Source organism: Falco punctatus (genome assembly GCF_963210335.1).
Source record: "Falco punctatus genome assembly, chromosome: 1".
Classification (NCBI taxonomy): domain Eukaryota; kingdom Metazoa; phylum Chordata; class Aves; order Falconiformes; family Falconidae; genus Falco; species Falco punctatus.
The window spans coordinates 20718965-20744150 of NC_137580.1; the positions used below are offsets into that span (position 1 = coordinate 20718965).

At 40.4% G+C, this 25186-nt stretch overlaps 1 protein-coding gene across 4 annotated transcripts in view; it reads right to left on the reverse strand.

Moving 5' to 3' along the window:
• Positions 1-2438: 2438 nt before the first annotated feature.
• LOC308058177 (bifunctional heparan sulfate N-deacetylase/N-sulfotransferase 3) overlaps positions 2439-25186 on the reverse strand; it is a 73307-nt gene continuing 50559 nt past the window's right edge. For 3 of the 4 annotated variants that reach the window (XM_080373557.1, XM_080373559.1, XM_080373558.1), the window contains 7 exons: positions 20666-20848; positions 18555-18651; positions 17578-17701; positions 13483-13657; positions 12878-13048; positions 10050-10159; positions 8001-9438 (listed from right to left, as the gene is read on the reverse strand). In XM_080373557.1, coding sequence (XP_080229683.1) covers positions 9189-9438; positions 10050-10159; positions 12878-13048; positions 13483-13657; positions 17578-17701; positions 18555-18651; positions 20666-20848 — 1110 coding nt within the window. In that variant the 3' untranslated portion in view covers positions 8001-9188. Of the gene's footprint in view, positions 9439-10049; positions 10160-12877; positions 13049-13482; positions 13658-17577; positions 17702-18554; positions 18652-20665; positions 20849-25186 lie in introns of all 4 variants that reach the window. The other variant, XM_080373560.1, reaches the window with a different exon arrangement.

Sequence of the window (25186 nt, forward strand, 5' to 3'; positions counted from 1 at the left end):
CTCGCTCTGTTCCTGTCCTCAGCAGTCCTCTGCCACGGCCGCCCCGCAGGGGCCCAGCCGCGGCTACGGCAACGAGCGCGCCGGACCCTTTACCTTCAGGGGTCCTCAAACTACGGCCCGCGAGCCGGATACGGCCCCCCCGGGTCCTCAATCCGGCCCCCGGTATTTACAGAACCTCCCCCACCTCCCCCGGGGGCTGCGGGGGGGGAAACCAAGCAGCCGCAGATGGCTGCCTGCCACTTCATCCGCGCACCGGCCCCCTGGTTAAAAAGTTTGAGGACTCCTGCTTTACCTCACGGCTGCGCTCGCGCTCACCAACGGCGCGCAGAAGCCCCGCGCTGCCACCGCGCGCTGCGGCGGGAACCCAGCGCTGCGGCGGGCAGGGCGGGGCCGGGCGGGGCCCCACCCACGGTGGGGCGGGGCGGGGCGGGGGTGGTGCTGCGCTGCGTAGCGCGGGGGTCTCCTGCTGCAGAGGGCTCCCGCTGCACAGGGCGCTGCGGTCGCTCGTTTCGCTGCCTGCTCCACTGCGAAGTTAGCCAGCGGCATCCCCGGGAGGAAACGCATGGCAAGGGTCCAGGGAAACGAGGCTGCCGTTATCCCCCGACCCACAGCAGTGCTCTTCAGCTGGGCCAGGCGTTGCTCCCCCCCTCCCTAGGCACAGAGACAGCTGTATATATGCATAAGGGTGTGCAGGCTTGGTCAGCGCACAAGGTGGGCCTTAAATGCTAAAACACCTCTACTTGTTGTTTGATAACCGTGGGCTGAGCAGCGACAAGAGGTTGTGAAAGATGTGCTAGGAAATTGAGTCATCCCTTTAGGTGAACACGGGTAATTTGCCTTTTCCAGTCCACATAAGTCCAACTGGGACATGCTGGCCAAATTCCTGCACCCTCATTTTTAATTAGAACAGAATGGAATAGAACAGAATATACCAGGCCTATTTCAGCTGGAAGGGACCGACAAAAACCTCCTCGCCCAGCTGCCTGACCGCTTCAGGGCTGACCAGCAGGTTGCTCAGGGCACTGCCCGATGCCCCCTCAGTGCTGGCAGGCGCGGGCCATCGGCCGCCTCGCTGGGAAACATCTTCCAGTGCTTCACGGCCCTCTGCGTAAAGGAACGCTTCCCGATGTCAAGCCCAAACCTCCACTAATTACCGTACCTGTACCTTTCCACCACAGCATCTTAATGAACGTGTTGTTACAGTCACGCTCGCTGGGGAAAGAGAGTTGTCACAGGCCCGGCAGACGCTGCCCAAGCTGCTCTGGCAAAGGCCGCACCTCAGGGCCAGTCCTGAGTGTACTGGAAAGATGGGGCTGGCGATTCTGGCATTTGCAGGCCAGATGCAGTGACCTGACACAGCCAGGGGACTGAGAACCTGGCTCAGTCAGACATAGCAGGGTGACTTTGCATCTGAATTGTGAGGGAGGTTTTCAAGAAGCTGGAAGCGATGGCCAGCGTAGTGCAGGAAGCTGCCTTTGGGATCATATTTTAGTATCCACATGTCCTGGTTTCAGCTGGGATGGAGTTAATTTTCTTCTTAGTAGCTAGTACAGTGCTGTGTTTCGGCTGTGATGTGAGAAAAATGTTGATAATGTGCTGAGGTTTTTAGTTGTTGCTGGGTGATATTTATACTAAATCAAGGTCTTTTCAGTTTCTCAGGCCCTGCCAGCAAGAGGGCTGGAAGGACACAGGACATTGGGAGGGGACACAGCCAGGACAGGTGACCCAAGCTAGCCAAAGAAGTATTCCATACCATATGATGTCACGCTGAGTATATAAACTGGGGGAAGAAGAAGGAAGGAGGGGACATCTGGCATTGTGGCATTTGTCTTCCTGAGTAACAGTCACATGTGATGGAGCCCTGCTGTCTTGGGGATGGCCGAACACCTGCCTGCCCGTGGGAAGTGGGGAATGAATTCCTTGTTTTGCTTGCATGCACGGCTTTTGCTTTCCCTATTAAATTGTTCTTATCTCAATGCCTGAGTTTTACATTCCTTTCCGATTCTCCTCCCCATCCTTCTGGGTGAGGGGGAATGAGCAAGCGGCTGCGTGGGGCTTGGTTGCTGGCTGGGGTTAAACCACGACACCACATTTCTTACCTTTTAACCCATGGAAAAGATAGGAAATTATTTAAGGTGCATCTGTCACATCAGACGTTTTTAATCATTTTCAGATGATGATGATAATGTAGTACTACTGCTTCAGATACACGGCTATCAGGCAGTGTTGGAGAATAATGAAACTGCTGCTAGGATTGTACAAAAGAGCAGAGACAAATTACAGTCCTACCTGTGCTGTCAGCTAAACCTCAGCTGTTCTGACCTTGCACCGTTTGTTTTCAGGAATTTTACTTCCACGCTGTCATATGTGCCATACAAGAGCTGGCTCCTGCCTTTAGCTCATCATGCTTTCCTTCCAGAGTTCTATAGCTAAAACGTATGTACTGTGTGTATATAAAAAGGGACACAAAAAATGCTTTTTTTTTTTTTTTTTTTTATTGTACCGGAGTGAATCGGTTCAGCATTTAGCTGATGAAAGGGGCTTTACTGGGATTCTTAATATGACAGGAAGCCTTGATAATTGAGGACACAATAGTAAGATTTCTTTTTGGGCAAAAGAGCCCATCTGTCTGATCTCCTGATTAACACATTATAGGATTTAAAGTAGTAACTCTGAACCAAGCCTTGAATTCAATTTTGAACCATCATGGTTGAACTAGGCCACTTCCATGTCATACCTTTTGGAAGAGATCTGATAAGTGACCTTGTGCTACTAGACTGATGGCTCTCCTAGGCAGACAGGCATCTGAGCAATTAGGAGTCCATGAGCCTTATTCCCCATCTGAATTTCTCAAGAGAGGATCAGAACGAAAAAGGCAAGTGAAGAAAGAAAATACTGTATTAAAAAAGAAGGAAAGAAGTAACCTGACAGAAAAGAGTGGTGAAGACTCAAGCTCACTCTATGCTTTTCAAATCTATCACCCTTAATTTGTCTAAATTCTTCTTCCATTCAGGTTTCTCTAGCCCATGGTTTCAACTCTTAATTACTTCCCTGTTCCTGTGATTTGTCCTTTAATGCTGACTGTTGTGCTTTCTTCATCCATCTGGTCCTCAGAGAAAAAAAAGTGTCTTTTGCCTTTGAGCTCTAAGACTTTTGGGACTGGAAGAACTGAAATGAAACATTAAATAAAAGCAGATAAATTGGAGACAGAGGTCAGGCAGGTGTTATTTGTAGAAAGGATCTCTTCCCTTTGCTTAGTATCTTTCTGTTATTACTTTGATGTCCCACTTCTGTTCTTCTTAGAGATTACAGAGATGGATATTATAAATGAAGCTTAGAGTTCTAAATTATAGGTGGCGTCATTTCTCTGTAATGGAGTATTTTGTTAACACAGGTTTCCTATTTTCTACACCTCTATGATGACATTAAGCAGCTTTTGCCCAGCCACACAGTACACTTTTCTATTCCGTTCTGGATTTGTTGATAACAGTGAATTTTCCTTTGGACGTTCATACCATCTTTAGAGGTTTCTCTTAAGAAGGGTTTTCTCAGGTCTCTGTAGACTGATGCATTGGCACAACTACTGAATCTCTGAGGCAAATAATTTGAATGAATTCTGCTTGTTATCTTAAAAATAGCAAGCTCTGGAAATGTCTCTATAGCACATTAGCAATTTGTGGCACAAGAAATAAAAAGGAAGCAGGAAGCAAAAGCAGTAAAACGAGCAGCTGCATAAAGCAGTAACATTCGCTCATGGAGAGAATAAGTAATACTTTTCATTTCTGAAAACATTTCATGCTGCTTCTGTGCTCCTGGATTGTGTTGTAGCTCAGTGTCAAGCTGCAACAGCTGCTAGCAAACCTGGAAAAGGACAACTTTTGTGAACATAAGAATCACTTCCACACAGTACTACATTTTCTTATCAGAGTTTATTGTTGCACTTCAGATACCATGCCACTATCAGAATAATATCTATTTTTTACTTTAAAAAACTTTGAGAAAAATGTTTCCAGCAATTTTCATTCAATGTGAATGACAAGAGTATTACATCTATAAACATTGAAATATCTATTTAATTTCTTCCTGAGGAAGTTTCACATATTTAAGCAATGAAAAAGTATACTCTGTACAAGATCAACTGTAAATCATTGAAACTAATTCTTTCTGCACAAGTAGAACTGGGAAAATATCACAGTATTATCAGGAATTTTTGCTCAAATAATTAAGTGATTTCATATCAGGCTCTGTATTTATGCCCCCTCTAATGGTCACTTTCTGCTCATAATCACATCTATTTTCAATGGCACAGATGTCTGCAGAAAGCAAATTTGGAAATTGTATTTAAGAAAATAAAGGTGAAGCTCACATAATCAACATTTGTTAAAGAAATTGCTTGTGCAGTTATCTACTGGGTGAACAGAAACCATGGCTGTGTTACCAACCACAATAAAACATCTGACTTTGACTAGCAAATATAAATTCATTGTAATGAATCAGAGTTTTAAAAAAGTGTTAATATTGATAGTCTGTTTCTGGAAATCAAACACTGATTGTAGGTAAGCTGTGAATAGAAGAGGTTAAGCTTTGTCAGGTAACTCATGTTGTATGACTTGCTTACTCGGCTGCACTCATGTGCATCCTGTGATTTGGAGAATAACACATCTAGCTGTTGCCTGCATGCTTTGCTCAGACTCTTCATTCTTCACCAAGTTGACTGCACATTAAAAGTCATTCTGTTTTTTTAAAGTCTCCTGTTAAATGTAAGAACATATTTAAATAGAATCGTTCTGGAGGGAAAAAAAGTGGCTCCGTACCATCTTTGTATAAACAAGTAACAAGCAAACATCAGACACTCAGAACTGCAAAGAGCACCAGCAGTTTGCCTTTACTTCTCTATTGCTTTTGTGTCTCAGCCTAGCCTGCCTAGTGTACAAAAAGGTAATCCTGCAGCAGCTTTTCTAAAGATGCTAGTGCTTAACAGCTGCATCTCAACAGGATCTTGCAATTACAGAGATTCTAGATCACGGTCTTTCAAACGCACAGTACCAGGTCAAGCTACTTTGTTCACAGTATCAACTCAGGTAAAGTTACCACAGGAGTCCACTGAAGATATCACAAGGAACTCATTCATCTTCTTCCCAGTTCCCTCCCTTAGGAAGGGCACTGGGATGACACCAGAGTTCCACTGTGCTGTTCCTCATTGGGACTCGAGAGTCACTGTGGCGCTCCTTCCTAGAGCATGACTTTGTGTTTAGCTGCAGAACCAAGCCTAGTCCACCCAAAGCCAAGGCCATGCACGTCGGGGGCTGATCCTCCCAGTGCTACTTGGTGACTGCAGATGGGCTGTTTTACCAGCTCACCAACAATTGTACGGGGTCTCCTCACCATACCTCAGAGAGGGCTTCACAGTAGTAGTCCTCAGATCTGAGACATGTCACCTTCTCTGTCATAAAAATTCTGGAGGGATAATGCGACCGATGTCTACGTCCCCATCACCACTCTATCCTCGACTGCCCACTCATTCTCTCATTCTCGTTCTGGGGGGAGTGGGGCTTGATTTCCCAGAGAAAGAAAACAGAAAGGGAGTTCTTGAAAACAAAGAATAAACCATGAGTGTGGCTGAAGCCCATCCCTCCTGCATGTAGGAGGCACTCGGGTTCTGTGCAGAGGGTCCTCTCACCATGAAAACTTCAGGCACTTGATAGTGCCCAAGGTTTTTCCTACTTTCTGCTATTTTATAATTGCTGCCCTGAAGAATATGGAGTAACTGACACAGCAGTGCACATAACAGGAGCTTCGTGCAATCCCTGCGGATTTGTTAAAAATGTTTGAGTGATGTTACATCAGGTTATATCAAGGGTAAAATCAATCATGCCAGGATGAAAACCCCAGGTATTTTCTACAGTTATTCAATTTAGTTGTAACAAATCCATATAGATGCTTGCAGGACGCATGAGCTGTCCACAGCATGCAGAGTATTTGCTTTTACAGATGTTCAGAATCCAGAGTGTTTCTTTCATCAAATAATTATTTTAAGACAAGTCAGCTTTTTGGACAAATCCATATGACAGTGACTATTTAAAGTGATGTGAAAATTCTCATTCTAATAAATAATAAAGATGTTCACCTTAAAAAAAGTCTACTCTAGTAGGTCCTCATCATTAATCATGCATATTCCCTTAGCAAAAATGTGCTGCGTAAAGAATATTGTTATATACAGCAAATTTGTCTAGATTTTTTCATTACAGGCCTATCAAAACCACGTATTACATAGACAAAAATCAATAAATAATAAAGATTACCAGTTAGAGGTACAGTAAGGATTTCAACATCTGTTTTCTATTTAGGGAGTAACAGACTGGTTTCCATTCCATTACCTTGAAAGTTAAATTATATGATTACATAAATGTCATAAAACGGCACTGAGACATATAAAGTTTTTCCACCATTTGATGCATTTAACTATTCACCCTAAAACAAATTATGGTAACATTATAGAGCTACTGTAAAAAACATTGCATTTAGTACTGTAGTTCTGTTTGGTTTTCAGTACCTCTTCATGCCTTTAGACACACTCAAGCCAAAGTTCAGTGGAGAAGCATTAAGGCTGTACTCAGCTGAAGTTTTCATTGATCTTTCCCAGCTTTCAAGTACTAGTAATCACACTTTTACTCACATCTAAACTGATGCATTGAGATGTATCATTGAAATGTATCACATAAATATAAGGCTGCATCTTTGTGTTTTCCATGATTACAGCATAATTTTCTACCATGTTTACACCCTGTGTTAATTTCCCCCCCCCTAAAGCTTATTCCTAATATCTAACACCAAACATGTTTAAAACGTCTGGAACAAGAACCAGTATTTTCACCTGACAGATCTTTGCAGCTGACGTAAACTGAAGGTTACTGAAAGATGCTACAGTTTTGATCAGGTTGAGGGATCTTGGAATACACAAAGCACAGACTGAAGGCAAATAAATTAAGGAAAACATAGTGGTTGAAATTAAGGCAATTTAAGTATGGATCTGTTTCTGCTCTTTACAAGTTCTTCATTCATTTCAGTGGAGTCACTCCTGATTCACAGCAATGTAAGCCCAGAGTGCAGCATCCAGATCTGGCTGCTCACAGAAGCCAGGAGTGAGAAAGCCTGTTCATTACGCTGCTTCAGTCTGGTTCACAACTGCTGAAGTGTAACACTGCTCATAAGGATTATACTGCAACTTCTGTGGTTCACATGTCCAGTTAAATTTCTGTTCACGTAACAGCTAGATGCTGTATTTTGCCATTTCAGTCAGTACAAAATCAGACACAGTAATTATGGACAAAGGCCCATACCACATTGTAAAGGTTTGCTGTTACAGGCTGTAATCATAGGTAATGATTTTTGTGTGCGTGTGTTTTTTTCTACACTGCTTTTGCCTGTGGCTTCCAGATTTTGGTCCACGTATTTTGTTGCTGTGCACAGCTAAATCATATATGATAACTGTACTTCTCACCCTTGTTAGTATATACTTTGGGTATTAGCAAGCTGATTCCAAAGGCAGAAGTACACTTGGCATCTTGTGCTACATTAAATTTTCTTATTTTATGCAAGACAATAATCAAATAGTAAGAAAAACTGTCAGTGGTCTTAACAATGGGCTACAAAACCTACATGAGACACAATACTTTTAAACTGATCTATAAAAATGTAAATATTTACTGTGACATTGGACAGGTCATGTATCTCTGAAGCTTATACTAGCTGCAAATAACTTCCACATAGGTACACAGTAGTCCACAAGTCCACAGGCCCAGAAATGTTTATGAGAAAGATTTGGCCCACCAGAGATCTAAGAAACACATGTATTTTCACAATCCACATGCCAGCATATGGAAATAATTTCTATCTTTAACTCTTTTTTGAAGAGGTATATTTTACAAGACCTTCTGGCAGCTACTGGAGACTTTGGGTATGATGACTGAAGTGTGGAAGAGAGATTTCAGAAAGCTGGTTTCCAATGCTATCTTACTTTCTGTAGCTCCTGTCTCAGCCATGATGGCAGGGGTTGTCCCAATTTGTGTAGGAGTTTTGACAGTTCCACATTGTGATCTCTGTAGTAGCTTGACAGAAAAGCCCTGCACTGATGGATACAAAAGGAGATATTTTTATGTAATAAAATGCTGTACTGCAGTTGCTGTGAATTCTAGGTTTCAAAGTTTGTTTTACCTCTGTCAAAACTTTACTTTCTCTTTTGCAATTTATATTGTTTTATGCTATCTACTGCATGCAAGTTTAAGCTCATCAGTTAGGAGCTGAATTTGAAAAGGTAATTTCAAGAGAAACAAAGGTTGTCTAAAACAAACACTGAAATCAAAGCATAGAACCTGATTCTACTCTCAGTCACGTAAATTAAGAATTGCACTGAAGCTGATGCAGTTACTTTGCATTTACCAAAGTGTGATTGAAACCAAAGCTTCTAAAATATCTTCATATGCAGGCATGTATCAATTAGTAACCCTATCTTCAGAAGCATTTAGAGTTGAAAAATAGAACAGTAAACAAACAAAGTCTTATCTCTGGTCAAAAGCCTTCTCACCCAGTGATTTTATATCAGTATGATTCTATTGATGTAAAGTTAATTAGAATTTAAGTAACGTGAGAAAAAAATCCCCACTTACTCGCCACATTAATATCTACCGCTGTGCACACTGAAGTTTTTACTTGTGTTCCGGTCAGGCTAAATGAAATGGGAATACAGGACGGAATAAACATAAAAGTTACAGCTAGAATAGTAGACTAAACTGCCCTTAGGTACAGGCTGCAGCATTTGATCTGATGGAAATTTCTTCGTTTGAGCATCTGTCTGGGGAAGATACTTATAAAATTCATAGAAACAGGACCTAACCTCTCTTAAAACTGGATTACACGAGAGCCTGCATTCCTTGTCATGGTCTAAGTACTCTCAAAGACAAGGGACTAGAGACAAATACACATACCTGATGCTGACTGAGAAAAAAACATGCGCTGTGGAGCCTCTGCTGCTTAAATCACTTTGGTAAAGGGGACAGGTTTCCACGTGAATTTCAGACATACAAAGTTTATTTTTTCTAAGAGGTGCCAAAAAGTTGGTTTTTTTAATGACTTAAACTCTTCACATTTGAAATAATGAACTGAAAAAGTCTATGCACTCCACAGCTCTCTTAAATGTGTATTTTGTAGGGAAAAGTACTTAGATAATCAACGTCTATTTCACTTTGTCTCATGTCCCTTCTTATGATTTTGCCTGTGTGGTGTCCCATATGTGGCAACTGAATCCCTGTATAATGCCAATGAGCATAACTGCTTACCTCAGAATCCATAGGAGGGTATTTTCTACCTTTGCTCTTTCCAAGACACTTTGTTTTTCCTTCTTCCAGAAGCTGACACCAGAAACCTTTATGTGAATCGAACCTGAAACAAATATTTGGCAGTGTAAAGGCCGTCAGATACTGCAAAGAGGATGCATCTCCCAAATTTAGACTGAAGACTCAAAAGAATAAACCTAAGGTTATCAGTCTTATTTTAAGGGCAACCAAATCTAAATGTCTAAATCCAAAAGATTTGTATACATGTGTATTTATGATGTGCAGAGTGAATGTTACGTGCCTGACTGATACCGCTGAACCTGTCTTGCAGCTAATGTCAAAAATAAAGAGAAGCTAATTCTCTTTCCTTTCTGTTTATATGCCAGCATTTCACTTTCCACTTATGGAAATAAAATTCCTTTTGATTCATCCAAAATTCATACACAATTCTCACAAAGCAATACTTGTTTGTCCACTTGTCAGAGGTCTACCTGTGTAACACTCAAGCTCCACAACTTTGAGTGGCTTGGTGGATGGCTCACAGAAAATCTAACCCTGATTTATGTTCATTGCAAGCATTGAAGAATACATGCTACTGACAGCTCAAAGGAGTATGAGAGGCTTTACTTTGCAGTGAGCTTACATACTCTTACATACTTAATAACTGGTATTTTAAGTATGTAGGAACATGTGAAAAGGACGATTGAAGTAACTCACGTTAGGGCTTCAGAGTAATTATAATGAGGAGAGACTCCCAGAAATTTCTGTACTTCATCCATTACGGTAGACGGGTCAGTTCTCAGCTGCTGGCCATCAATAATTAGCAACTACAACAAATAAAATAAAAGGAAGTTTAATTTAAAATTCATTATTTCAAGCTTCAAACTGAAACCTCCACCTCTGTCAAACTCATTCATTATATAGAAAGTACTGCCCCAGAGAATGATAATTGGTTCAGTTTTAATTGTCATCATTATTAATGACCTGGGAGCAGGGTAAATGGCATGTTAATTAAATCTGAAATTATATTAAATTGGAAGCTGTTATGACAACAGAGAAATAGCAGTGAAGGATCTAGAAAGATAAGGCAAGTGGGCTGTTACCACTTTTCTAACAAAAAGGGGAACCTTACCTATCCTGTTGCTGCTTCTACCATTTACTGTATGCCTGCTGACTTCATAACAGGTATTAAAACTTCAGTTCAGTCACACATGTAGAGACCCCCAAATTTAAACACCATTAAGAACACATAGAGACCCCCAAATTTAAACACCATTAAAAATGCCAGATAGCCCTAGATAGTCTGGGTGAGAGGTCTTTTGCTGAAGGAAGGCTCTCATTTCTTTAGTGAAGGCTGCAATTTTAAGCTGAGCTGATTTTAGGTCTGCCTTATGTAACTTTTTATGCTGCAGCTGTTCCTTGAGCTTGCTAACTAGTTTGGATATGGCCTACTGCCTATCATTGCTTTTGTAATGCAAGTTAATCCCTAGCAGTATTACAGAAAAAACATAAGGCTAACCAGGGCTGGTTCTTCACTATATCTGTGGGATGTAAAACCTGGCGAAAATCTGCAGGACAATGTATATTGTTCAGTATTCATGGGCTACTTTTGGAGAAAAGCTAATGAAAACATAAGGCAGAAAATTTCCTGTGAATATCATGGTATTACAGTACTGTATATCGCATGAAGTCTGCAAGGCTTGCCCAAAAGAGAATGTGGGGAGATTAACGTCAACTAGATGCATCAGAGCCTCCTCGGCACGCTCCAGGAAAACAGAAGGTGCAGGCTCCAGCCAACTTGCCTCAGCTAAGTGAGTCCTGGGTAAACAGAAGTTTCAGGCCACAGCCAAGCTCCCTCAACTAAAGTAATCTTTAAATGTTAGGTGGGGAGCAGTGCCAGACACACTGCCAATGCCAGAAAAATTCATTCCAGAAATAAATCTAACAAGGAGATACGGGTCATGTGATACTGCCTGGTCTTGTATATCCCATGATGTTCAGGGCTTAGGAGGTGCATCTTTTGAGGCCAGATCGCACACAGGGCCAGCAGGAGGCTAATGATTTGTATGTTATATGCCAACAGAAGCTTGCAGGCAGATCTGATTTTCAAGTTGCTTATGAGCCACCTGTTCTGAAACCTACAGGTCCATAAACACGCACCCTTTGAGACTCAAAGACAGACAGAGAAACTGGTCTTAACACAAAGAATACGTTGAGGACTCAGGATCAGTGACAGATACCCAATGTAAATGATTAGGAACACCAAACTGTTTCAGTGCATGAGAGAGTCATAACAGAGGCTCTGGTACGTGGATGCACTCTGGTACGTGGGTATGGGCAGCAACATGTGAGGAATTCCCAAAAAAGAAAGTGTGCAAAAGAAACCCAGTGCTTCGACAGTTACAGAAGAGTGGTTAGGCAAAATGTGAACTGACTTAAATAACTGGTGATGCCCGAGTTGGCAAACACGTTGATGTACACAAAGGCTTTATCTATATTACTCACTAAACCAAATTAGAGACAGCTTTCTGGTCTCAGGGCCAAGCAGCACAGCGTGACCTGGGTCCACATTGCTAAACTCCCTCACCTGCAAAACCAGATTGATTGTATCCACACTCCCCAATGGTAATGGTTCTTGTTATCTTTCCAGCTGTGCTCTGGGACTGATTGGGAAGATACTTTTCGCTCTGGGTCCAAACTGTGCCAGAAGTGTGTTAAAAATCAAGCAGTATGGACAGCAGTGGGACAGTGTGTGAACTCTTGCTCAGGTACAGGTTTATTTACTACTACAATCACAGCCTAAGGAGGCTGACACAGTGGGAGATTATTGCATGGAAGGACCAAGAAGTGGGTGAAAACACTGATGCGTTTAAATATCAAGGTGTTACAAAACCACTAGATCACATGCATTTCCATGTGGTAATCCCCATTTCAGATGGAAAAGATACTTTTTACACTCCAAAGTGTAAAGACACCAAAACTCTTCTCAGCCCATGCAGGGAGGGCTGCTGACATCCCTTGCTGTTCGCTGACACTTGCTACCACTCAGAGTAGGCAGAAATATTGTTGCGCAGCTTCCCTTTGTTTTCCTTCATGTTTTCTTTTGGGAACCCTGATGGACCATCTGATATTAAAGAGACCACAAAGCACTGCATGCCTGGTTCTCTCAACATTACTGACAAAGAGCCAGAAACAGAGTAATGAAACTATGAGCAAATGAAAACCAGCTGTAAGTTAAAGGCAGTTCAGTGTACAAGAGAGTTTAAGGAGCAGTAGTGACATTTCTTGAGCTTCCAATTTTTGTTCTGATTTGTTTTGCAGAAGAAGCTCCCAGCCGTAAGGTGCTAAGACATGATACCCCTAGCAATGCCAACCAACTACTTAGAACATGGCTATGAAGAATCACAGTCAATGTCTTACAACATGCTCTAGCATATCTGGGATATTCCCGAGGATCACTATTCAGTAGGCAAGATTTTTACAAAGATAATCTTTCAGGATAGTGTACATATAAGATTAGGATGTCAAGTAACAGTCTTACTCACCTGATAAGGTGGGAAGTAAGTTAGCCACCTTTCAATATGGGTAGCATACCATCCAGGTGCTAGGCATCTCTTTTGGAGAGCTCTGAGCTCAGATGGGGCTCGAGGTCCAGCTGTGATCACCTGGTAGAAGCTGAATTTTAGAGCTGCAGGATCTTCATGTGATCGCTGATGCTGTAAAAGAAGTTACATTGCTGGAACTTTACAGACCACAAAATGGGAAAATAAGACATACTGACCTGGCCTTACTGACAAACATTTTTTAATCTATCTTTTATTTTGAGCATGAACTAGATAACTGTGTCTATAAACTAGTTTTTGTACGTGCTGATTACATAAATTAATCAAGTTAGCAAGCATTTTTACATGCTTATATTACAGGGAGACTTTTGAAAAGGTGGTTTCCGGTATTTTAACCCTTGAAAGATTTTCAGGTTGACATTGACAGACACCTCAGCCCACGGGTGATCATATATGGTGCACTGACTGACAAATAAAAGCTTGTATTATCCAAACTCTTTCTGTACATACTCCCTGAAAGGATATACAGAGAGGATTCAAGGTGGAAACCTTGATATGTGCCTGCCCCTGTTCTTCGAAGTGCATACCTGATACCAGGAATACGCCCGATCGGATGGGTCGATGAGGATGGTGATGATCTTGGCCTTGGGGATGAGGGAAGCAGCTCGCTTAGGAGCTTCCTCAGAATGGAAATAGTTGGCACTTTTCTCAAAGAGGAAGTCCGTGGTGACGTTAGAAGGAGTGGGGAAGAAATCCATGTACCTAGGAAAGCAACATCATTCTCAGAATTACTTCAAAGTCACAGAGAGACTGACAAATCTGTTAAGTATATTTTATTCTAGAAAAATCAATTAAAACAATAGCCTAATTGCCAAATAAAAGCAAACAGAAGTTTACATTATATTTTTGATCATATTCACTTGGTACTAGCTTTCTTCTTCTCACTACATATAACCAGACATTGCAGCTTTTTTTTTTGGTAACTGGATGAAAATGTTATGATATTCATATATTTTCTTAAAATTAGTGAATTCTCACTTTTCAGTCAGAACAAACTCCCATCAAAGTCAAAAGCAGAAAATGAGTTTTCAAATGTGGCCTTTTGCTGACATCGATTACAGAGCAAAACCATAAGAAAAAGGTAGTATCAGAACTGCTTTTACTCAAAAGAGAAAAATGCTCATTTATGCAGGGAAGGTGCACTGGAAAAATCCCCTCCACAGCTTCATGAGGTAAAAGGTTTCTAAGCAGTGCCAGCATCTTTCACTTATTGTTCTTTAAGTCACATTTAGGTGAAAATATGGGTTGTATTCCTTTTAGTTTTCTTTGTGAGCCTTCCTCATGTGTTATGAAGTTAAAGTTACTTTTCGGCAATCTCCTGTGTCACACACAGACTTCTTTATCCATGGCCCTCAGACCACTTTTCATTACTGCAGGAGAAAAGAATAAATGGGAAATGCTGGTCTTCTTGATTTTTGAGTTAAATTCTGTACTGATATAATAAATGTAATTTAAAACAACCTCTTCTGAAGATCATGCTTAAGGACTGAAATTTCTTCCAGTGCTTAGACTTTGTTCTATTCATCATGAGTTACTTCTACTACAAATTACATGCTCCTGTTTGAAATTGCGACCATTGCAGCCAAGGCCATCAGTGGGATGGAACTGACCAGTGCACATGCAGTTTTCTTTAGGATATGGGTCTCACAAGGTGATGATTAGCACACGGGCACCCACTACAAGGTACTTAGGGAAAAGGAAGGAACCTACAGTTGTTTAAAGAAACTGAAGTCTGTGACACCCAATTCCGAGAAGTTAATTCTTATGAGGGACTTCTATTGTTTTGTGCTTCTTTGGCACATGAATGGATTTCTGTTGTCAAAATTGTGCAAGAGAAGTGGGCTAGCGTTCCGGTGACCATTTTAATATGCATTAGATAAGGAATAATAGCTGTGGATTCATTCAAGGTCTTACAAGTAGTGGCTGGTAGATTACCTTGTACCAGAGACACCTAAATGACGTCACGTGAAAGGCTGATGGACGGGTAGGTCCCTGCATAATATGCTCCAAGTTGCATTCAAAAATTCTGCTACAAAGCTGCATAGCTATTGCTAGTCTCCCATGCAGACTGTATGGGAAAAAGATGAAATAAGAGGACAACCAAACAGAACAGAATGAAAAGCTGTCACTGCCCTGCTAGTTTATTGTTCATATCTGCCTAATGCTAATGCAAAGATCTGAGAATATAAGACTGTTTCATTGAACAACAGACTCTATTTCCCAAAAATATTAGGGCTGATTTGATGAAAAGGATGAGGCTATACCAATTTCTGCTCACAGATAAAATTATTTGAAACTAATGACTTAACCTGACCGTGTGACCTCATGATGTTTTACCAGCACATCAACAGCGAAGAAAATGACTGGCTTTGAAAGAAGCAATAGGCACTGCAGGCAAACCTGCTCCAGATCATGATGCTGCTCCACTGAAGGCCTGGTAATAGACTCAGTAAATACAAGGCAATTAGGACTACAACCTTACATGGAAACATTCAACATTAAATATGGCACTATACCAAATTTTGGAAAAAAGTTAATTGATTCTTTAGATAACATGGAATTTGGAAAAAGTAGAAGTTGATGTGGTGTCAAGGAAAAATGCTAGAGAGATCGGACCAGGTGGGGTATCAAGAGGTTACAAAGTTTAGTCTCAGCATTTCTGCTAAACACAGACTGCAAACCCCTTGCCCAGTACCTCGTTCATGAGACAATTACTAAACTCGACAAGGGCAAAGCTGAGAAGGCTTTAGAGAAACTTGGCTAAGAAATCTGTAACAATGCTTACTAAAGAAATGCCTGGCTGGTCTATTTAGATTTCTCCGTTTCAGGAACAGAGAGATCAGTTCTCATCTTGCTGTTCTGTCATCTCTACTGGGAGATTACAATATACCTCTATACCTCTTTCAAGATCGTAGTACTGGGGTTGCCAAGGGCTGAAAGAACCTTTTCCTGCTTCTGTAGTTAGCCTTGGTCTAAATGTGAGCTTGGACAAAGACAAAGTCAGAGTCAGCCCTGGGAAAAAGCTGTATCTCCACAACCATAAAAGAAATTGAACTGATTGTTATTTGTGAATACTCTTGCCTTGAAAGAATCCTAGCCAATTAACGGACTAATGAGGAGAGACCTTGTATCTAATTACCATTTGGTAAGCTCATTACATGCCAGCATTAAAATACACTATCAGATTGAAGGTCTGAGAGATTTGTCTGGCAGCCAGAATGCAAATGTAAGAGTTAAGAAACTACACCAATGGGTAGCTCTGAGCATCCAAGACTTAACTGTGAGAACCTGGCAGGGGTGAGTGGGGCATGTAGTGCAGAGGTGCAAACAGCCAAATGAGTGCTGCAGAGTGAGAACCTGTCAAAAAGATGTGCCTGGTCTGTACAGGCTGACCACTGGGACCTTTACGCACCAGTGCTGTATTAGGATGAAGGTAATTTGGCACACGTCAGCAGCCAAATGGTATCTGCATGTGAGGGAAGTGGATACGGCAGGAGGAACGCGAGAGGCAGCAAAGTGCTCTTGTAGCAGCATGAAAACATTGACTTTGTGGAGGAACTGGCTCACTGTACTTCGGCTGGCTCTGTCAGTGTGGACCCGCTATGCCTCGCTTGCATGTCATCCCCACTGACTTCAAAAGTCTCAACAGCAAGGAGTCAGCTTTCTAATTCCCAGTCACTCAGCCAGCACCTCTCTATCGGTAATAACTGGCTGACTCACCACACTTGGTAGCAGGAATCTGCTGCAACAATTACAACTCCGTAAAAACTAAGTGACTTAAAAAGAAATTGGATCTGACGTATCTGCGCTAAGACCATATAACAGTGTTTTCACCCTGTTAATTTTATGGATGAATACAAAGTCAAAGGCAATAAAACTATTTTCCCTTAAGCTGGGGGCAGCAGGGGGATGAAACAAGACAAAATATCAATAATCTTCTACTGGTGCTCCCCAGCCACTACAGCACATTACCACTTTTCATCTTGCAGTGTTTTATACTGCAGCATTTTCTGAAAGCAAGAGAAATCAAGAATGACCTTCTCGGTGTAGATGTGTCCGCTGATTCCTGGTAGTGAAGATGGCAGCAGTGACACCGACTCTTTTTTAGCACCACTTACTAACCCTGCAGAGACACCAACATTCTCCTAATGAGCTGATTTTTGAAAAACATTTTGAGAGGCTTTCCCTGTCCCCCTTTTACCTGATTGATATTTCTAAATCCTATTTAAAGGAAAAATTGCCTCTCCTTGATATTACCTTTTTTTTCTCTTAAGAAATAAGATTTCCAGCAGGAATATAGTTTTTGCCTCCATATATCCAACTAACAACCATTACTGTCCCAACTTCAAAGGCACTTGTAATGAGAAATACATATTTTGTTGCTGTTTTCCATATTAATACATGGATATTTGCAAGACAGCCTCACAAAAGTTGTGCATTTGTAATATTCTGTAGTAAAATTGTTATTCAGTTGCATTTATTAACCATTTTAGAAGGACACTGAAGGTTATTTTCGTTTATCTCACTCTATGAATAAACAGTTACCATTACCAACACTAACGTCATTTTTGTATTGTTCACAATATATAAACTTTTATATTTATACTAATAACCCATCTTACCAATCAATCCCCCTGTGGTAGTTATTTCTATTAAAGAACTGTACCTCCTCAAAGGTTTTTGGGCTGGGGGAGTTACTAATGATGGAAGGATGCATGATCAGGAACAAATACAAGGCTGTGGTACCTGCAAGTAGGATAAAAGTCCAAGATTTAAAAAGTCCAAAACATACACACACATTTTTTTTTTTCCCAGGTTCATGCTTGCAGATGGACTAAACCATTTTTATTCCATTTCATTTCAGTAAGGGAATGCTGATTTATGTCACCTAAGAATCTGTGCTTTCTGTGCTTTTAAATTGAAGACATTTAAAGAACTGTGAAGAGTTAACACAGAAACTGGAGGGCCAGTGCTGAAATCTGTTTTTCACACTTTTAGTAACTGTGTTTTAAAAATAATTACTGTTTTTTATGAGACTGTCTCAAAAAATAATTTAAAAATCTTGCACTCAGTAGCTATTGAGGACTGGCGAAGATGAAAGAAGCACATAGGCAATTTTCTGATTACAGAGAAGAAAATTAACCATTAAGTGAATTTATAAACTACTGCAACCTTGCAATTCAAACTGTCCGTTAGGAACTTCTGGGCTTGAAATAAATGTCACACAATAACAAGTTTCTATAAATAAGACGCTAGCTGGACAGACAAGAACTTGCAGTTAAGGATCTACACCATGTGAAAAACGGCTGTCCTTTCCTCCTTCCACTTTGACAAGATCTTGTCTATCTTGTTGACGTCTGTCAAATGAAGCCAAAAAAATCCAACACACACTTGAACCCTGTAGTTTCAGTATGTGTACTGTCTTTTGTTGTAACTTACATTATTAAACTATATTTGGATGGTATCTGAAAATTACAAAAAAAAAATGATTTTAGATGATCAAGAGCTATACACAGCAGTCTGAGTAAAAAGTGATTAATCGGAATAATTATTTGAACTTACACATAGCCTATCTTGTTGAAATACAGTAAAATCTCACCAGTTTTCTGTGGTCCTACAACCAAGAATTTTGGTAATCTATCACAGGTTTTTTCTTTAGACCAGATATCTCTGTGCCGTTTGTCATCACAGGGATTCTAAAATGGAAAGGAACAACTAAGAATTTCATTGGTAATCACACCTGATAAAGTTCTCAAATTCTGTTTATATAAATTACCATTTTTTCAACAATGTACAAATATTCTTACCAGAAAAATATTTTTTCCCTTATGACAAAACCCCACATTATAAAGGTAATTGCAATGTAACCAGGGCAGAAACTGTACCTCTTAAGTTTTTTGGTTTAGTTTTGTTTTTTTTTTTTAAGAGATAAGTATGTTATAGAAATGTGGTTTTCATTAGACATATATATAATTGCCCCAGCTGTTCGACACACTCCGGGTCAAGATGATTTCTTGTATGAAACATCAGTATGTTCAGTGGAATTATGACAGAGACAAATTTGATCCCACATACTTAAGATGTGGGAATATTTCAAAATCAATTGATCAATTGCATACAAGTTAGGAAGACCTGAAATTGCTAATGAGTTATCTAATTACCAACTTTTGCGTTACTCTAACAGCTACCACCCCACACATGCCATAGCTCCTAAGCTAGAAGAGTAAATTATTTATGATTTAAGGCTTTCCATTCACAAATACATATTCTAATGGTCCAATTCAAATCAGTACATAACATTGAATCTTGTTTTTCCATTTGCTGCTTTACAACTGAAGCAGTTTAAATTTGTTTTAGAAATGCTGCTTTCAAACAGTTTTTAACACTGTTGTTTGGCAGCACTGCACTGAGATGAAGGGAGCCGCCAATCTTTGCACTTAGGAAAATTTAACTGTATTCAGATTCATGTGCATTATAGACAAAAGACACCATATTCAGTGACGTCACTGTCACTGTTACTTAGAAATGTTTTTTCTAAGTAATTCTAATTTTTCAAGTTATTTGGCCACAGGCTAATTTCCATTTCTTCAGTTCATCCTTTTTTAACATTATGCGATATTCTTGACATTTTTCCCCTAGTCCAAGGTTTTAACCAACAACAGCACGAATTTCCAGATGTCTACCAAAGCTCAAATCTGCAAACTCATACTCAGATTCTAACTTGGCAATTCTTCATCCAATGCTAGAAAACATTTAAGTAAGCAAGCTTAAATACATTTTTATGTTTGATTTAGTGAAATTTGCTCCTTAGAATATTTGCACCAAGTCACCTCAACAGGATGATATTTGGGATATCTATTATCACTGTGAGGACACATGTACCTACAGCGCTCTGACATTCCCCTGAACTGGTTGAACCATCCCCAGGCACATGCAAGAAGAACATGCCAGCGTGCACTGCTTGGTGCAGCAGTTTCTCCTTAAGGACTGTGCTCATTGCACTGGGTGATGGGCTGAAGACGTGTCAACTGCAAGGTCAGCGCAGGCTTCAGTCCTAGCAGGTCCTCACATTCCTGCTATTTTCAATTTACTCAATTATGAGCATAGGATAATCAAGCAGCAGAGTAAATAACATCCATGTAATAAATTCTGAAAAACTTCTTGCTTCGTCAGTTCTTGGCCTTTTGTGAATAATTTTCTAATCTGTCTAATCTATTTCTACTTGGCTGGTCAGTTTTAGCATTAAGGTAGCCATGGTCTTAATGCTCTTTTCTCTTTTTGGCTGCCCTCTCCTCCTCACACATTTGGAGAAAAGTTCATGTCTTTAATGGCCAGTCGCTAAAATATGCATATATCTCTGTCAACTGCTTCATCCCTGCAGGTTCAAAAGGAGAAGAGAAACAACATAACATTTACCTTTCCTGTGCTTCCCACATCTCTAAAAGCAAGTAAAATCATAAATAAAATATATTAAAGATAATTTTAATTACACATCTTAATACATATTAATTTTGCAACCTTTCTATGGAATTTAAGCGACAGGGAATAACAAGCACATACACTGAAGCCTCAGTAAGCTGCTTCACGGAACCAACTAGTAACTCTAACAATATTACTGCTTTCCTCTACAAGAAACTGAAACAAAAAACTCCAGAAAAAACACCATCAAGACGATTTTCTTCTGATCTCTTCATCAACAAATGTGCCTACCTGCCAGAGAGGGTCCTTTTGCTCAGGGAACAGTTCAAAATACTTGTGAGCCAGCTGAACTGGAGGAAGAGTCTGCAGTTTCAGGTTTGTCCAGGTATGAACAAAGTTGGCCAAATTCACAAAGGTGTATAACCCCAGGCGGTCGTTTCCATAATTAGACAAATGTGTCATGAAGATGCTAATCTTTAGAAAACAAAACAAAGCAAGCCGACATTGACTCTTGGTATCACTAGATGGCAGTGTAACCACAGATAACACAAATTCAATTTGCATTTTGCTCTTAAAGCTGCAAGACTTTGGATCACATTTGCGTAGATTTTACTGTCCTTGCTCTTTGTTGAATTACATCCTCCTTCTCAAGTCAAATCAGTGTAATCAATGAAGAAAATGGTGGAATAGGTACTATGAGCTCTGTGCAAACTAGGATAGGCAATCCTGCCCCGGGGTTGTATACAATATTTACATAATCTTTATGTCAATTTACTTAATGGAGCAAAACAGCAAAAACAATACTCACAGTTTTACTTCCAGTGGAATACAAATGCAATATGAAAAATGTGAATTATGCTTCCATGGAAGAGTAAAGTCAGAGATCAAGACGACAGCTCACCTCTACTGGTATGGTTTAAATCTTGTTGCTCCTACTCTTTAAGTTTTTTAGGATAAGTAGCTTATCTCTTCTACAAAGCTATTCTGCAAGCACTGGGCAGATAGTCTGATCATAGGCAGAAACAAAAAATATCTGAAACCTGATTGAGTACTTTCAAATAATTGTGCATTAAATACTCCCAAGTGAAAAAGACAACAAAACTCAATATCCCATCAGTTGTAAGGCTGCTTGCATTTTGCTCTTCCAACAGCTGACTATGAAATTGCTAGTCAGATAAATCCTCCCTGGTACATCCCTTGCCCCAGCTGCACTCTCACACTCCCAATGGAAGCAATGCTTGCCATGAAGGCTTCTCACAGGAGCGGCACATCTGGATGCATGTAAACAGTGCTGATGAGCGGCACAGGACTGCAAGGATGGTCTTGCAGGGACTGGGGAAAGGCTGAAGACTGAAACCTCTGTTTTGTGAAATGATCCACTTCCAAAGTAATTTTTCCCTGATGAAACAGTCTGCTCTTACACCAAAATCTGCAAACCCTTGCTCTCTAGCAGTGATGGTTTCTTTTTAAGATTATTTTTAAAATAGGAAAACTCTCCCAAGATAAATTTGCCAGACTAATTTCCATTAAAAAATCAGAAACACGACTCTTCTTATAAATAAATCTGCTAATGCCATGAATGGGCAATTGCTATTTAAGGTAAAACTCGATGTAAGCCACTTTAAAAAGGTTTACTATGGCCATAATTCTGAAATTAGTTCAGGAACTGAAGTTAATCTTTTGCAAAGGAACTCCACCCTGCACTTTACAAAAGGGAAAAAAAAAAAAGGAATCAAAAACTGGTATCTACAGCTGTATTCTTTTGTTTCAGAGTATTTAAAACACCACCTTCCTTTGATATAAAATGTTCAAAGCTACTGAACTGTTTTTGAACACCTAACTGTAATGCTACAGGATACTTGCTGTGACTGGACACAGAAACTGTGTTTTATTAACAGCGTTATTTGGTGACACCTCTTACCTTATAAAGCTGTGGGCTTCAGTTTGGCTGACTTAAGCAAAATTAGAAGACATACACTGCTAAAACACTAGGATACAATCTTCCTTTTCAGATAGGACTGACACTGAAAAAACCCCACCCCTCCACTTTAGGGAACCAATAATTAGCAATTTACCTAAATGTATAACCTTTTCCCGTTTCCTCTTTCATTTCAATTCTCAAAGCAGGAAAAGACCAGCTGTAAGACTACGTTGTTCTCAGCAAAGACGCGCTCTGAGGGTTTCTGTATAAAAAGGTACACTTGTTTTCTTGACAGCCCCTTTCTTTCCTACACGTGGGCTGACCTCTGACGTTTCTAATGTCAGTTCACCTCCTGGCAACTCCTTACCTGCCAACAACTACAGCCCTGCCATGGAAGAAAAAGCAAGAGAACTTGAAAAGATTGCTAGTTTGGGGAAAATAGGTATTATCTTTTCCCCGAAGAGAATATCACTGTAATTTTAAGAATGTCAGAGTGGAGGCTGAAAACTGATTGGACATATCACCATAAATAATTTCCAGCGTATGAAACTGTCAATGAAGGCCAGAATATATCAGAGACCCTAGTTCCCAATTTATGGTTATTTTTTTATGTCAAATACTTTATGGTTAAATATTTACAACAAAAAGAAAGATAATCAAATGCTGGTAGGTCTTGTAAAGAAGTCCATACTTTGTGTAACCAAATACATGATCCAACATACAACTTTACATTGTAGAAAAGGTCTCGTTCACCTCTATACGGCATCAAAAAGAGTACAGATAGCTGAGACTATCTTCCACAAAAATCTGAACAAAAGTTTTTCCCCTTCTTTTGGTGCTGTACAAACAAATTCCTAGTAAAATCACTACCAATCCTTGTGTAACATTAGCAAAGGACAATCCTGTGCTTCATAGAACAATGAAATATTGCTGATCCAGGGCCTAATCCACCCGATCTGCCCTTACTCTTGCTTTTAGCTGCAAAAGGTCTTTACAGGCTAAGCTAGCAGCCTGTGTAGCTAGCAGGAGCACAATGCTGCAATGGCCGCAGTCACACTTCTCCGAGCAGGATCTTGGACTGTGCTGCACACCAGGGATGCTGATGAGAGGTAGCTTACGGTATGTGGTGCCCACCTGCCAGCCACTCTTTCCTACTCTAGGGGTGTTCCTGCGAGTTTCTCAACAACAGCTACGCAAGCCACAGCACTGGGAGAGACGTATAAGCTGATCCTCTGGTTTCCCTGGTTCCAAGGAGAAACTGATATTCAAGTGCCATTTTGAGGGATTTCACCTTGGCGCTGGCCCAGCTGCAAGGGATGCTGTGTTGCTACCTGCTTCCCTGCCCTCCCACCAAGCTGTGCAGAAGGACGGAAACTCCTACCATTAATTACCCTTCCTTTTGCAGGTGTGCAGTTTCACACCCAGACAAAACACAGTTACTACTTGTTGCCTTCTATACTGAGTTACACTGCTTTGTTTTGCTGTATCACACACATTCTGTTTCATGCAAACAAGTTCTAACTAATGAGAATGATTACTCTTTCCGTGCCAACTAATAGTTGGCATGCCACGCTATTGAAGATTTACTCTCTTGAAACCACATACCAAGAGATATAAAAGGAATCCTTTGTGGGCATCTCAGAAGACTAGACCTAGTAAATAACACTATTTGTTCAATAACCTTGCACCTCTGGGAAATGCTGCAGAATACAAATAGAGCTTCACGTATTTCTTTATTCCTTCTTCAAAAGGGAAGCAGCTGTGAATGGATTTACATTTACTCTAATAAGCATTTTAGCCTACCTTTCAGTTAAAAAGAACTTACTTGATTTTATTATTTCCAGCCAACTTCCAAAATAATTTCTTTCAGGGCATCTCAGCATTTTCTTTATCTTAGTGCAAGAAGGATCACCCTTTTTAGCTGTTCCTCATAAACAAACTATCATCTTGGTTGCACTTCAATGCACAGTCTCCACAGGATTTAATATCTTTCATGACGAGACTGAAATGGAATGCAGACAATTTTTAAAATGATGGTTTGGGACTAAATCTGGCCTCTGGGCAGCAGCTCCTTTCTCATTCCCACACATTTTCAGATCAGAGCAGTAAAGGTGCCTTCCTGTACTCTGCCTTCTCACAGAGCCTTATAGGCAACTGTACGACCCACTCCTTTCAGCTGCTCCTCAGCATTTCTCACTCCCTCTTCCCCAGAATGAAAGGGCAGAGGGCTACTTCTGTTTTGTTCTCCTTCCCAAGCTCTGATTTTATTTGGGATTCTGACTAGTACTGCAGGGATGTAAGGAAATGAGGACAAGTGCTCAGATAAACAGCTTTTATCTTTTTGAATGCTCATTCTGGGCTGTGTATTTCCTTACTACAATAACACTTCCCAATTAGAGGCAATAGCTTCTAGGTCAACAAATTAGAGTTGAGACCGAGATTGAGTTCCTGCTGTTAAATCACATGTACCAGGAAAAGATGAACCAGCATGATCTAATTTATGTATCAAGAACAGAGGAAACAATAGATGCTTGACAAACAACTTACAGAAAATGAAGGAAAAAATATGCAACAAGTTAACCCAGCTTCTAGTGATGGATGTTATTTTAGCAGGCTGGGTATTTAAAAAAATATTTATCACTACAAAATCAACACTATTAGGATGCTGCACCTATTAAAATTATACAGTAAGGACACTACTCACTAAGTTTCTACAATCTTGATAAGAGTTGTTGTTTTCCTGGCAAAACCAGAGGTGCCTGCCTCCCAAAAGAATGACGTTACCCTTCATTCACAAGCACGAGAAGCCCCTCTTAGAGCTGCTGGCTTGTGCCACTGTTGTATTCCTGGCTTCTTCCCCCTGGTGTCAAGGGGTCTGTTTTCGGAAAGAC